This window comes from Lonchura striata, chromosome 1, assembly GCF_050655825.1.
Source record: "Lonchura striata isolate lonStrDom1 chromosome 1, ASM5065582v1, whole genome shotgun sequence".
Taxonomy (NCBI): domain Eukaryota; kingdom Metazoa; phylum Chordata; class Aves; order Passeriformes; family Estrildidae; genus Lonchura; species Lonchura striata.
Genome location: NC_140703.1, coordinates 100,925,031 through 100,939,852, shown reverse-complemented (window position 1 = coordinate 100,939,852; position 14,822 = coordinate 100,925,031). Strand labels below are relative to the sequence as shown.

At 41.5% G+C, this 14,822-nt stretch overlaps 1 protein-coding gene across 12 annotated transcripts in view; it reads left to right on the top strand.

The window, feature by feature from the left end:
* Window positions 1–14,822, top strand: part of GPM6B (glycoprotein M6B) — a 103,479-nt gene that overhangs the window by 67,102 nt on the left and 21,555 nt on the right. For 4 of the 12 annotated variants that reach the window (XM_085584788.1, XM_085584806.1, XM_085584826.1 and 1 more), the window contains exon 2: window positions 11,431–11,550. The exons of 4 other annotated variants lie outside the window; for them this stretch is intronic. In XM_085584788.1, coding sequence (XP_085440914.1) covers window positions 11,431–11,550 — 120 coding nt within the window. Of the gene's footprint in view, window positions 1–3,315; window positions 4,114–11,430; window positions 11,551–14,822 lie in introns of those variants that run through there. 4 more of the 12 variants (XM_021535559.4, XM_021535560.4, XM_021535558.4 and 1 more) reach the window with 2 other exon arrangements.

Sequence of the window (14,822 nt, the reverse complement as noted above, 5' to 3'; positions counted from 1 at the left end):
TTTGCCTGCTTTTGCATAAGTATTTGGATTGGATTTTATAAGCAAGTCTTTGGTGACTGGTTTAAAGTTGAACACGATTGTAATGTAATTTGCTTACATTGCACCAAGTGGCTTCACGTGTATCTGTTCTTTCTCTTAAATATTAAAAAAAGTAAAGTATTCTACAAGTTGTCTTTAAAATTAGTTGTTTGGACTATGTGTCAATCTTGTTTGAGGGACAGTCTCTGTATTTTAACTTCTGAGTCTTGGATCTCATAGATAATCTCAAATTGCTCTTCAGCTATGTGAGAACAGTCTTTATTACAGCTCTGTGAAGCCTTTGTAGAAATGGCAAGTGTGTATTCATCTCCTGAAAGCTTGTGAAGAATTTGCTGTAGCTTATGGTAGAGGTTCTCAGCCTGCAGGAATGTAAACTAGATTCAGTGATATTAAAGATAGATGTTCAAAAGGAACTGGCACATGAACAGAATAGGGATTCTAATGTATTTTTTAACTTCTGCAATTGTGCTATTTTAATTGACTGAGCAAAATTATTAAATGTGTGGTTTGGGGTTTTTTTATATCTAGATAAAATAGATTTAAGCTTTTTTTTTTTTTAATTGTTTTGCAGTAAATGTGACTTGGTCTGCAGTGCCTTCACATACTTTCCTCCACTGCTATTCATCCTGAGGTTTGGCAGTAGGCTCAGAGCTATGCTTTAGCAGCAGAAACCCTTGCTGCTCAGCCCCTCTCCTCATTTTCACTTTTATCTTGCTCTGCAAAAACAAAATTCTGGGCTGAACTTCTCAAATGTAAGTAGCTGCCTGCCCTGGTTGCTGGTTATCTAAATCAGCTTGGTGTGTACCAGCAGGTTTTTACTGAATATCAGTCTTAAAAGATTTTTTTTTTTAATTTTCCCTTTGTGGCTTAATCTTGTGCTGTGTTGTCATAGGCATAAACTTTATGTCTCCCAGTCTCATCACAAGGATGTATCTGTTTAAGGGAGGGAACATTGAATGAGACAATTTGCTAGCTGAGATTAATACTTGAAGCACAAGATCAGCACCCATATTAGCACTGGAGGAAATAGTACAGTTTGTTTTATTTGCTGTATTTATCAATGATGGTGTAAAAGTTTGAAAATCAAGAAATTACTTAGGATGAAAAGTGCTTAAAACCTATCATACATTGCAGCAATCCAGAAAATAGTAACAAGGTAGGGGAGAGAATTTTACACTCATATATCACTTGAAGCTTTTAGAGGATGATTTAGTTGGTAGAATTAATGCTTTTTAATAGTTGGGCTTGATGATTTTTGAAGTGTTCTGTTCAAGTTCTTGTGAAGTTGATTCTGGTATTGTGCACTGATTTGTCATTGCCTGTTTGGGGAAGGGGTTATTCTGGGGAAACAGTTGAGGAAATAGTCTCCCAGCCTGTTAGTTTTGGGTTTCTGAAGCATCAGAAACTCTGAAGTCCTGAGCCTGCCTAAAATTCTGTTCACCAGTAGCTAAGCGTGCAGCTGTTTGAAAGGAGTAGGTCTCACTGGTAAAGAGGGGAGGGCTACAGTCATGGGTTTCCTCCAGGGACAGTCTGTAACCAGAGGTTATGCCTAATGTATTTTCTGTTTAAATAAAGGAAATTCCAGATTATGTTTGTATTTTCTGTGTATTTATACTGATAAGTGCATTGATACCACACCACTTGAATTAGGTTATGAACAGACCTTTTGTAACTTAGGATAGTCTGTGAAGGGAGGTTTCAGCCTTTTAAAGTTTTAGACCTTCCAGTCTAAAAGCAAAGATCACTAAGAGAGATCTAGACTGTGACAGAAGTACCAACTGCACAATGAGGCATTCCAAGAAGAGAATTTTATGTCAGAAGCAATCAAGTGCTTTGACCAATTACTAAAATTTGTGTTTCAGCAAGGAGGGTATATTTGGTATGGATTTTCAGTCTTACTAATGTTAAACAGGGAAGAAGCCCCACTCTTTGTAGAACCTTGTCTTTGTATAATCATTATACCAACAACTTTTAGTACTGGTTAAAATAATATAGCAAACACATCACCCATGCTTTCACCTTTCAGCTGTTTCAGGGAGTGTGTTTGCAGTGCACGGTCTTGCTGGGGAGGGATTTCAATCTGTGTGTGGATTGCTGTCTTAGCACTGGAAAGGAAGATTGGGGAAATATGCCTTGCCACCTGGGTTGAAGTCTCTGCTGTGCCTACTGATTTGATTTCCTTGAGAAACCCAACCCCTTGCCCCACATTGGCCCCTCAGGATACTTCATGCCATCTACAAATTGGCATCATCCTGCTTACATCGAGGTCTGCTGAAGTGGGAGCTTCAACTGCAGACTTTTCCTGGGCTCCAAAGAAACATTTTAAGTAAATGCTTGACATCAAGTTTTGATGTTTTGATATGAAAACTTAGGATATGACCAAGACCTCCTGGCAGCTGTGCTGAAGCCTGAAGTCTGAGCAGTAATGCCCAAAGCTAAGTAACAGCTGTGTTGGCTGTGGTGAGAGAAGGGGTTTGTGCACTAATTTCTTGAAAGAGATGTAAACTTTCTCTAATGGTTGGGTCTGAGGGCTTTTGTGCTTTTCACTTGACATCTAGAAATACAAATGCGCAGCAAAATTGTGGGTTGTAGTAAATTCAATCAGAAGAGACTGAATTGCAGCTACAAATCTTTGGACTGCTTGCCTCTTCCCACTCTCCTGTTTGAATCTGTTATAGGGAATATGCAGGGTGTAGGTTTTAACATCCCCAGCATTTTCTGCATCTGCTGGGCATCTTTGCAGGCTGCAGAACTGGCTGCAGAGGCTGGACCACAAAAGCCATCACTCCATGCTTGCTCCACCATCCTACATGCACAAGGAGGTGCCTTTGGGCAGTTGTGCCTTGTGCAGCGTGTTGCACTGTAAGGCATTGAGACAAGCAAAGTGACAGGCAAGGTTAATTAGCCTCAGTACAGCATTAAATGTGTCAGCTGTGCTGGGTTTTGGGAGGGGAACAATACCCCTGTGCTCTGTGGCTCCCCAGCACAAGAGTGGGCTGGGGACACCTAAAGTCCTGGTGTATGCAACACTGGCATGTCTTGAGTTTGTTGCTCCCAAGTGCAGCTTATTTGATCATGCTGCAGTCTGTGTGGATTTAAAGGAGTGATCAAACGTGCTGAACAGCAACTCTGTACTCACTCCCAAGCATGGCTTTTGGTCTCTAGTGGCAGACCTCCTTTTAAAGTCCAAGTTGTGTTTTCTTAAACATTTTATCCTTTAGAATGTTGCACGTGCATTTTAGATTACTTGAATGGGCTTCCTGTCTCTTTGCTTGGATATTTTTTCTTTTTTTTTTTTTCCCATTGTGCTCGCAAGTCAAAGAAAGAATTAAAATTTTCCATGTACATACATATATATGCCCGCTTTTGCTTTTATGCTTCTCTCACACAGTCTTTTACCGTGGGTGAGCGGAACTCTCAGCAAAGAAAGCAAACAGAGAGAACAGACCCATCACCCCCCACCCCTTGAAAGAGCAGAGGGCATGTGGAATAAATCAAAATGCAAAGCATAATAACGAGGTCCCATGGGAAAGGAGCCTTGTGATTGTGTGCCGGCGTGCACTCCCCTTAGAGACGGCGGCCGGGGGCTCCTTTCTTTCTCACTCGCATGTCCCCTCCCGATGTCACCGATCCATTCACTGCCCGGAGAATTGATTAACATTTGTTGGGAGACGGGGAAAGAGGGGAAGAGCGGAGGGCAGGAGGAAGGGGCGCGATGCTGGTCCCCACGGTGTGGCAAGCGGAGGCACAGGGTGGCTATTTTATAGCTGGGGACCCTGGTGACGTATAGCTGAGCGAGCTGGCACCGCTCCTCCTGGACCAGTCAGCGGAGCGAAATTGAAGCTGACAAGACTTCTCTGGCATTTTGGAAAGGACTGTAATCTACTGTAGGGGAGAACAGAGCCGCTCAATCACCGCCGCTGTAAATAGGAGACGGAAGGGAGTGAGAAAGGAGGCGAAGAGAAAAAGTGCTTGCTGGGGGGGGAGGGGGGGCGGCATTTTTGGTGGATGGTATGAAGCCAGCCATGGAAACTGCAGCGGAGGAAAATGCAGAACAAAGCCAAGAGAAAAAAGGTACCCAGGGGTCTAACAATAGCCTGTTTAAATCTTTTCATTCAGGGGGCTTAAAGAGGTTTAGGCCAGTTTTGTCACTTTTTCAAATAGCTCTTAAACAATCGTTACTGCGTCTTCGGGCTTTCAGACGTCCTTTCCTGCATGGCTTGACAACAAATTAATAGAGCATCAACCTTTCTGTCTGTGTCTGTATTTGCTCTGAATCTGTCCTAACCCTACCCGAAATGATGCTTGCAAAAGAAGTCCCGTTATTGCCGCGTCTCTGACAGATTTCGGTTAATTTGGTTTACAGAGGTAGCGTGTGCCTGTGTGTTTGCATGTTGTTTTCGGAGCCGTAATCTGGTGTTTTCATCGAGACTAGCCATGTAGCAAGGCTTTGCGATGCAGTGTGGGAGACCTCGGTTATAACAACATATAATAGATCATAATGTCACACAACCTTCGTGTAGTGAGCTCGATGCCAAACGCTACTCTTATTTTTCAAATTCCTTTTCTATGGTGTCATCTGGCAAATTTTACTTTTGTAGCTATCTGCCTGCACTATGATGAGGGGGAACAATGCAGTGAGTTTTGCAACATTAGATTTCACGATGTGTTAATCACTGAGAATTGCTGCTTAATGGAGAGAACAATTCCATGGTAATGGTTCTGTTGTAGGGAGATGGAAGCAATGAAAGAGAGGTGCTCCATCCATCCCAGCTTTGCAGGTTGATTCTGTTTGGTCTGGAGTGCTGAACTTCAGAGCATAAATTCAACTCGCAAGGGATATTTTCTTTCTGTGTTGTATAATTTGTGTCAAATAACCGTTCCTCTTCAGTGTAGCAGACTACAGATCACAGCAGTTTGTTGGGGTTTTTTTTTAGTGAATGGTACAGCAGCAATTATTTACATTTCTACTGTCTTTTTACTTGAGTCATAGTACATTTTTTTAACCTGTTATGTATCGTTTATAAGCAATTGAGTATCTCATCTGAGTATCTCATAGGCTTAAGCAGCTGATAAACAACTAATGCATTTCCCCAAGCAGAATTCTTTCATCGATTGTTAAGCAGTTCAGACATAAACATGATAAATCCCGGTAGTGTCCAGTAACAGATTTTGTTTTCCTACTTTGAATCTGACTTCTGCTACAGACTTCATATGAAACAAGCTTCAGTTTCAAGTAAATGAAATTTGTCAAGTGATTAGACATAGTACTACATAATCCCTTAGGGATTTCACAAAAGGAGGTCCACTGATGAGAGATTAAACTCTGAAAGCCATTAGTGTGTGTGGACAATAACCCACCTCACTGCAGATTTTGAGTAATTAATGTACAAAATGTCTTTAAAAGATTGACTATAAAACCACCTTGGATTGATAGGTCATTCTCCAAAAATTACGGCAATTCTTTCTTCTGATTGACGAGCTTCTTTTAAGCCAATGGAATTCATGTTACAATGAGCACTAAAGAAAGTTATCCGTATGCATTAGCAGCTGCGCAAAACAAAATGTGTTGCTGAGTGTGTTTATGATGAGTTTATGGCTTCACTTTTGTTTTGGCAAGGATGAAAGAACAGCATGTAGAACAGTAAGTCTGCTTCCAAGTCAAGGAGGTTGATCTGTTGCTTTCATCAAATGCAAGCAGGGAGCCTCCTATCCCAATGTTACCACAATTTCTTATTTTTTTCTATGATAATTTTATACTTTGGATCTGTTACATAAGTATATGTATGTAACACTTGTAGGTTTTGTTCTTGCCCATTCTCCAATTCCTGAAAGTAACACATGGTCTCTCACATTATACTCTGTATTTCTCTTCACTTAAATTTTCAATATGCTTCACAGCAAATTAAAATGCAGAAAGCTGAAATAGTCCTACTCCTAATTTCTATAGCAAAACAAATAGACCATACCCCCCTGCAAAGTTACCGTTGTGAAGTGGTCATGGAGGAGACATATTTGGTTTTGAGGGGCAGATTTTCCAAAGTGCTAAATCTGTCGAGTCCAGTTGGGTTTTCAGATGGGCTCAGCAGGCATCATGTACCTCTCAAATGTGAGAATTTTTCAACAGGGCTCTTTCAGCAGCTCCTGTGGAGGAAAATGGGTTTTCTCTGTGCAAAGAAAATTGTAGGAAAATGCTGCTGCTTTATTTTGGGGTACAGAACAGAAGAAGACTCCTTCATTTACTCTCGGGACCACATCTCTTACTTGTTATGCCTCACATGCTTACCAGCCTTGCAATGTTTTCTTCTTCCTCTAGGATCCTGCCTGGACTTGGTAATGGCCATCCTTTATGAGATGCTCTAGATTGAGTGATTTCAAGGCAACTGCCACAGCTTGAGGCAATTGAAGTCCTATCACAGGGTCTTTTAACTCCTCCTTCTAGAAATTAATTACAAAGCCTAAGGAGATAAACCATCTGAAGGGGTTTGGGAGATGCTGCTGTTGCTAAGACTGAGCAAGGGAAGATCATGAGCATTCTGCTTTGGGTACTCAAGTTCACACTCAGAATGGTTTTTACTGCCAAGTTCTGGGAAGGTATCTGCATTTAACTAATAGAAAATCATGTTTTTAAGCTAAGAGGTATTTTCCCTTAGCCAGAATTTTAAGGTGCATATTTCTGGGGTATGCTTTCAATGCAAGAACCTTCTTGATGATGTGCTGCATTTTTGTGGAATAAATACTTGGAGGAAGTTGGGCTAGGACTACATGCTGTGTGTGTACAGGTCTCCTAGTACTTGGGAGAACCCTGGTGAGCCATGCTGCTGGAGCACGTGGCATGAACAGCGAGGTCTATTTTAAGTTTGAGCACTGGTGCCACACAGGTATTGGTCTGTGTTTCCCATCTCTGCACAGCCAGCTATTTTGGACTGCAGTGTAGCTGAGACAATTTGCACAAGCTAATGTGCTTTAGGAATAATTACAGATTTATAAATGAAAATTACTGAAAATTATTTAGACTTTTAAATTTCCTAATCTGTATAGAATTCCCGTGCTATCTTTTAATAATTTTCATGAATCTCCTGCCTGATTCAGGCAGTGATACTACCCGGCTGATGGATTCAAGTGTTTATCTGACATTTGTTTCTCTGCACCCAGATGAGTGGCTGCTGTCCCAGTTTTTTTAATTGGAATTGGAACAACCCTCATGTTGATGGAGATAAGAAATAAGTCAGCTTTATGCTGTGTATCAGCAGCCCTTATCAGAGGAAAACACCATGAAAGCTGAAGCAGAATGTTTAACAGATACTTTGCAGGACTGCAGGACAGATTGGATGCATTTTAAAGATGAAGGTTTACAAATTATTACAAATGACAGGGTTTATCTTGCAGGCATTAAATTAAATCAAAACGTGAGGACTGGGCAGGCAGATTTACTGAGGTGGAATAAATAAGAAAAACGAAATGCCATTTTGCATCTGCAGTGAAGGATATAGATCCTGATACATATTAACAGAGACAAGAAGTTTCCCTTTTCATTTAACTGTGAGAAATATTACCAAGTTGCAAAATTTAAAAAAAAAACAAAACTCAATTAAAAAAAGAAAATAAACCCCAACTGTGGATGACCATGGTGAATTCAACAATTACACACAGGATGGAATAAAGACATGATACTAGGGTTTGCATTCCTTATATGAATACATATGATGTTCAAATTGCCTATGCTCTGCTGAGAAATAATGAAGACCACTTTGAGCAGCTGTAGCAAAGGTCCCTTTTAAATGGCTCTTCCCTTCTTATGTTCTCTTGATAAAAGAAGACCTTGTGCTCAGTAGTAGCTGTGAGCTTTATTATTTTTATGGTATATGAAGCCATGTTTCAGCTTTTAGGCTCTAAATAGACAAGTACATACTAGTCAAAAATAGAAAGAAAATACTTTGCTTGTCTTATACTGTTGCACACAGTTGTACAATTGTGTTTAAATGAAGGCGTAAAATGCAACGTGAGAAGGGAGAAAAGATTTCACAAAGAAAAATGTGCTAGTGTGATTGTTGTGCAGTTTATTTCACTTTTAGTAAAGTTATTTTTACACAGTGAGCTGATGACATTTTGATGCATCACAGATGTATTTTTCATTACAACAAACTGAAAAAAAAGTATTTTTAGAATATGTATTATGATCATCAGCCAACATTTCAAAAGTACCCACCTAATGCTATGTTGTCGCAGTGGTATGAGAGCTGTCAAGCCATTCAAAGATTTTTAGTATGCTGCATATTTCCCCCCATTTTAAGCAGTTGATTGGTGTTTCAGATCCACTGACAGCAATAACTGCTCTAAGTCCCTGAAGAATACGACTGTAGGAAGAGAGGTCCAGCCCTGGGAGAATCTGGGACACACGATATTCTGGGGATAATAATTTGGCAGGCTTAGTGATTTAGGTTTTAATGAATAGGATTTGGTTTCTAAATAGGAGGGGGTTGAAAAATACTCAGAGAATACATTCATACTGGTCTGGACAACCTCGTGAAAGCAGAAAACCTAGACATATGTGCCATGGGATATAGTAACGGGGGTGGGGGAAACCCAGATGGCACTGTATGCACACAATGGCTTTTGCAGCAGGAGCAAAGGGGACAAAGATAGGGGGAAGGTCTCCTTCAGATACTCTGACCCTTCCCATTTTCTGTCCAGCCTTGCTCCTTGTCCAGTATTCATCACCAAACCATCAATGACTAAACAACACCCTCTCTTTGCCCCCATGGACTGCTTCATCAGCTGAGACAGATTAATATCAAAACTGTGTTTCCTCTAAAACCATATGATAAAGGCAGCAAGCATGAAGATGTTGAGCAGTGTGAGTTTGATTACAGGTGTGCAAGATGATTCATTCCAATGAATATTGAACACCACAGTTGCCTGTGTGGTGTGACATGAAAGCATTGTCAGTTCTGTAGCTGCTGTGTCTGTGCAGGATTGAGGACAGCCTGCTTCTGACAGGAGGCCTCGAGCTTGGCTGTGGGTGGAGGGTATTGTAACCTAGACCAGGGGATGCAATTAGTGCAGTTGGTTATTCAAAAAGCAAAAGATAAAGACACCCTTAAGTCTGTTTCCTTTCCCAGCTGTTCAGGGTACAGAGTTAAATTCCAATGGATATGGACTGTGTGCAGCAGTAGTTTCACCACTGAAACCTGGGGAGCTTTTAACCTGGTGTTGGTTTTACATGAGTGGGCCTGGGTGGGTCCCAGCAAAGTCACCCGGAGATGCTCTTCAGCTTCAGAGGCCGTGCCAAGGGCTACCAAACAGCCATTGCTGAGTGGCTCTTTGCAGAGCAGTGGAAAAACTGAGATTCCTTCTGCAGTTTGAACTGCTTGCTAATGAAAGGAGCCTTGTTACTGCAAAACCAGAATTTGCTAATTAAAGAACCCAGCTCCATAGAATATTTTCCCTTACAGAAATGATGCTACAAAGTTTATATGATGTCTCTGTGTTTCAAGGGTTTGATGTTTGTACTGCAGCAGACAGGTGACTTCACCAGCATCCCCCCAGGCTAAGGGAGAAAAGGAGCTGCCTGCTCTGCTGCTCTGAACAAGTGCTTTTTGTGGCCACTGCAGGAGAAATCTCAAGTTGTGGGTTCAAGCTAATAGGATAAAATGTTCTTGATGTTGAAGGTTTGGCTTAGATGCTGCTGTAGTACAAATGAATAATTCTTTTCTTTTAAAAAGTCTTTACAGCTGGTTGTTTTTAATTTTAATTTTTATAAACTGAATCTGTTACCAGTGTCCAGTAAGTAGCCTCAAAAAGGCAGGGGGCAGACACTGGGGAGGCAGAGAAGGGAAGGTATGCTGTATTGGCGAAGAATTTTGGCTTTCATTTTGTATCCAATTCAATTTATGGCTTTCCTTGTGATCTCCCAAGCAGGATTGTTCCTCTCGGAGCAGAAGGAGATGATATCATCCTGAGAGTGTGCAGTCATTTTGGAACAGTCATTTCAACACATTTTGAATTTTGTTATGCTCATAAGATGTGGAACTTGTCTTTCCTAAGAGAAAGCATGAGCCATTCAATACAGAATAATGTCTTCTGTGGAAGATTTACTGATACCTGCTTGCTGGTTTGTGTGTGAGATGCAGAGAGGGGGAAAATTACCAAGCCACAAATTGTCCTTTAGAGAGCCATTGATGCTAAATTTATGTACAAAACCCAAAAGACTCTTAGTATTGGAGTTTGTTTGCTGATAAAGAAGACTAACAAGTTCTTGGTTTAAATCTCTAGATGCAGCATTTGGATTCAAGGCCAAGATTTTTTTCTCTTCTTGACGTATGCAAATGTGGCTGTGCCAAACTCCTCATTGCACAAGCAGCAAAACCATATGAGAGGGGCTGGGTCCAGGACCTTCTGAGCCCCTTTTAGGCTAGAAATATATGGCATTTCTACTTCTCCTGCCCCCTGAGATTAATCTAGTCTCCAGTTGATGGGGTTTTCATCTTCACAACCTTCACTTTCTCCACATGCCCAAACACTGCTGAATTGGACTTACTTCAGCCAGAAATGATGGTTGCTTTCTCATTTAGCCACTGCAGAGGGGGACTTGGTGCATTTTGAATAAAGGTCTGTCAGTCTCACCCTGACAGCTTTGACAAGGTCATAGTGGTACCACTGGGGACATGTAGGATCAAAAGTGGTTTGATGCTGTTTCCCACCTCTTCAGGGCCACAGAAACCCTGAGCCAGTGAGTGTGCCATGAGTGTGTGAGTGGGTGAGGTGAGTTACTGCATGTGGGGTATTGTTGCTGGGCTTCCTCTGAAAAGATAAGGAGAAGCAGAACTGCTCTTCTTGGACACGAACTTGGAACAAATAGTTTTAACATACTTGGTCTGCATTTTTGGATGTGAGCAGAGCCTAGGTAAAATAAAGTCCACAAACTTTTATTTTTTTAATGTAAGAAAGTATCAGAGCAAACCTTTTTGTTTGCCCTACCTTGACATGAAGCAATAACCTTTTTCTTTGACAGCATTAGAGTCTTTTTAAAAAACAGGTAATGTGATTTCCCATGACTTTACCTTCCTTTTCTGCTGGAGCAGAGCTTTTTTGTCATGGACAAAGAGAGGGAGACATGAGAGTGGGTGGGGGTAAGGAATAGAGAGCCCTTCCTTATGTGTCTTAACTCAAATCCTAGGTAGAGTTTCTGCTATTCAACCTTTCTTAACACCTGTGTGAGCATTTCCTTCTTGATCATCCCTCCTAATCTCTTCCCTTAGTCTGTAAGGTTATGTTGTTTCAGTTCTGAAACTACAGTGTGTTTTTTTCGGCTCATGTTTTTAAAATGACTGAAAGTACTGAACTAAAACTTGCTGGTGACACTGACTTTTTACCACCTAAAATTGGCAGTGATCACCAGACCAGAAATGGAAATTGGCAGGTACCACTGGATGTACAGGAGTTCAAGGCCACACCGGTACCATCATGTGCCAGCATTGAGAGGCAATATTAGTCCTTTGGGGATTCAAGGTAAATAAAGGGCTGGGTGAAAGGGAAATGAAGAGTTCAGAAATGGTAGTAGCATAAACTTAATGCTTTGTAGTAGTCCTAGCAATTTAAGATAATTGATCATCTGTTTTTCTTGTTTTATTTAAGGAGTCTACTTCTTTTGTATGAGTACTTGACATAAATTTGAATTTCCTTGTTAATGCTTGAAAGACAACAATGCGTGGTGTGAGGGACAGCTTCCTTTTAACTGTGTTCCCAAATGCTTCAAAATTGTTTACGGATGAGATGAAATTGTTTGGGGTTTATGTGGATGAATCTATCAAACTTAATCAGCCACAAATGCAGAAGTGACACTAAAGCAGTGACAGCACATCTGACTCACTGGTATCCTACAATACACTTCCTAGACAATATTCTGTGGTTTGGTTTGCATTTTTCCCTTGCTAGAAGAGTGAGAATCTAGAGGAGGATTTCAAGTGAGGCTGTAAAAATGGTTTGGTCTCTAAAAATGGTTTGGACTCTACATGCCTGTCCTTTCGATGTCTGGCTTGAGACCTCAAGAAGATCCTATTTACTTTTCATGAAGCTTTATTTTGAGGGTGTGTGGAGGAATTGAGTTTTGAAACATCTTGGAAAGGCACCTGAAATTAAGCCTATGACTGATCACATTAGAAAATTCCAGTCTGACTGATGAATAGCACACCAAGGGACGTGTATGCTCAGAGACAGCCTTTGCAGCTAGCTCTATCCAGAATTCTCTTCTCTTTATGGAGTTGAGTGACTGAAGCCTGCTTGACAGCTTGTTTGCTGGAGAGGCCTGCCTCCGCATCAGAGACTTTAATAGCAACACAGGGAAGTATTCACCAAAGCTTGCTGCCTCATCATTCCCCTTTCCATTATATTTTCCTACTCTTGTGCTTTAGGATTCAGATGTTTACGTATTTCAAATGGCTTTTTCTCCCCAAAAAATACTTAGGTCACAGATTAGGATCTCTGTCTTCAGTATCAATATTAATTTGACCATATTTTATGACAAGTTACCTGGTTTGAGGCTGCTAGAAGACATTTCCAAACTTCACGTTTATTACACATGGGATATTTTGCACACAAAAGAAATGCTTTAGGGAGTAGATTATGAATGCTGCCTCCCTGGGCTGTGAAGGACATGGAAGGAGCAGACTAGACTCTGGTTATCAGGGTCTTGGGCCCCTTCAGCTGTCCCCAGTGATGAGACATGTCCATATGTGCTGGCAAAGATGAGCCAGGACACAGAGATGCACAGCCTTCTGTTACAGCAGCTGGGAGTCTGGCACCTAAAATGGTGCTAGAAACCCTTGTTTAGGCAACTGAACCCTTTTCAGTCTCCCTTGAGAATTTTTCTGAACTAGCATGTAGGTAAATATGCCTGTCATGAGGGAGTTGAGGATGAAAGGGTTCTTGTTGATGGCATTAACACCCCCCACCAAAGCCCAGAAATGCCAGCTCAAGGGAAGATATTTTAAATGGCTGCACTTAAAAAAATTAAAAGTCTTTGAGGCAAAAATGAAACCTCTTTGAACAGGTCTTGAGTAAAACCAACCTGCTAATGATGGATTAGCCACTGTGAAAATGCTGGTCTTTTCTCTTGTCCCTTTGCTTTCAGGGAAGATGTCACTTCAGTCCCTACACAAATCCCTGCTATAAGATGCCTTCCTTCACCACTGGCCTGCAGCTCCCCACTGCTGGGTGGCACTGGGTGCTGTGCTGAGATAACCTCTCTGCTCCTTTGGCAAACCACAGGATTTCTTGGGTGCCTTTGTCTCCTCTGTCAGTGTCCCAGTGGGTGTCACTATGAGGGCACCTCTGTGGCAGTCCTCATGGCATCCACCTCTTCTCCCAGGGTCTCCATGTACAACATGATCTCACTTCCCTAATTTAAGCTTCAATCCAGCTCTTGAGCAACTAGGGAAGAGTCAAGTGTGGGAGATTCACTGCAGTGCTGGAGCCAAGACATCCCCAGAACACCTGCAAGCTTAATGAGCCTTTCAAAATGCTAAAACAATTTTTTTTTTTTCCCCAGAAAGCAAAGTATCATCTTTTTCTCTAGAAAGAGAAACTTTGCAATAGTTGTTTAACATGAGCTTAGCTGTAGGCATTATTCCAGGTTGGGTGGGTGTTGTTTGCTTTATGGGAATATTTTTTGGTGGTTTTTTTTGTTGTTGTTGTTTTTTGTTTTTTTCAGCTGCTTTGTGAGCACATAAGGGCATGTGAAGGTGGAGTATCTCACTGAAACAGCCTTACTGCTCCTTTGCTGAAACAAGCTCAAGTTTTGGAAATGATGTGGTAGGGATTCAGCTGGGAAATAATTGCATGAAATCTGTTGCAGGGCAAAGGACTTCTACAGTTGCAGTTCAGTTTTCTCATTATTCCTCTTGATCCATAGTTGGGTAAATGTCTAGGAAGATCTTTGCATCTTCAGTTATCTCTTAAATTGAGAATTTACCTTCTGAATCTGAGATCTGTCAGGCTGCAGTACATACACACACACATACACAAACACACAGGGTTTGGCCCTGTTTTCAGCTGTAAGGAGAGAGAGGTTGTGTGTCTTGTTTGCTTCTTTATGGCTTAGGGAGGAGCCAGCAGGGGAAGCGATCAATAGTGGTGCCTGAAATCCAGTGTGGCTAAAGTCTTGCTCTCCTACTGAGTGCTGAAGGCTGATGGAGGGTGAGGTGAGTTACAGCTGGCAAAAAGGTGGAGCTAAGAGTTTCATCTCCATTCTTCCAGGTAAGATATTCACCTTTGATTAACTTAAAAGTCAGCTTTCAAAATCATATCAGCCAAGATACAGGTGGGTCTGGAGGATGGTTGGATCAAGGAAACTCAAATGTCCTTACAGATTTTCACAGAGCTATGGAAGTCGCCCATGAAACCGAAATGCTTGGATGCCTTTGTAGTACCACACTGATCTTGTCTAGACCTTCAGGCATTTGGATATCTTTGGCAGTTAGCCCATTGTTTCATCTCTTTTACCTGTCTTACCTTGAGTTTGTCCAAAATTATTGCCTGGGCTGGAACCTATTGAAGCAGCAGTTCCAGCATGTTGAATTTCCCAAGCGTTTCTTCAAGGAGGAAAAAATATGAGAAGTGAGGGGAGGGAGGCCAGGGCAAGGGCAGGAAGGAAGGAGGGTCTTCAAGCCTGTTGAGCAGTGAGTTGTTGATGTTTCAGCTGAGAGTTACAGCCCCAGTTTGGACCAGAAGCTGCCCTTGCTGGTGCAATGTGTTTGAACTTTGAGCTCTGTATGCCAATGAGC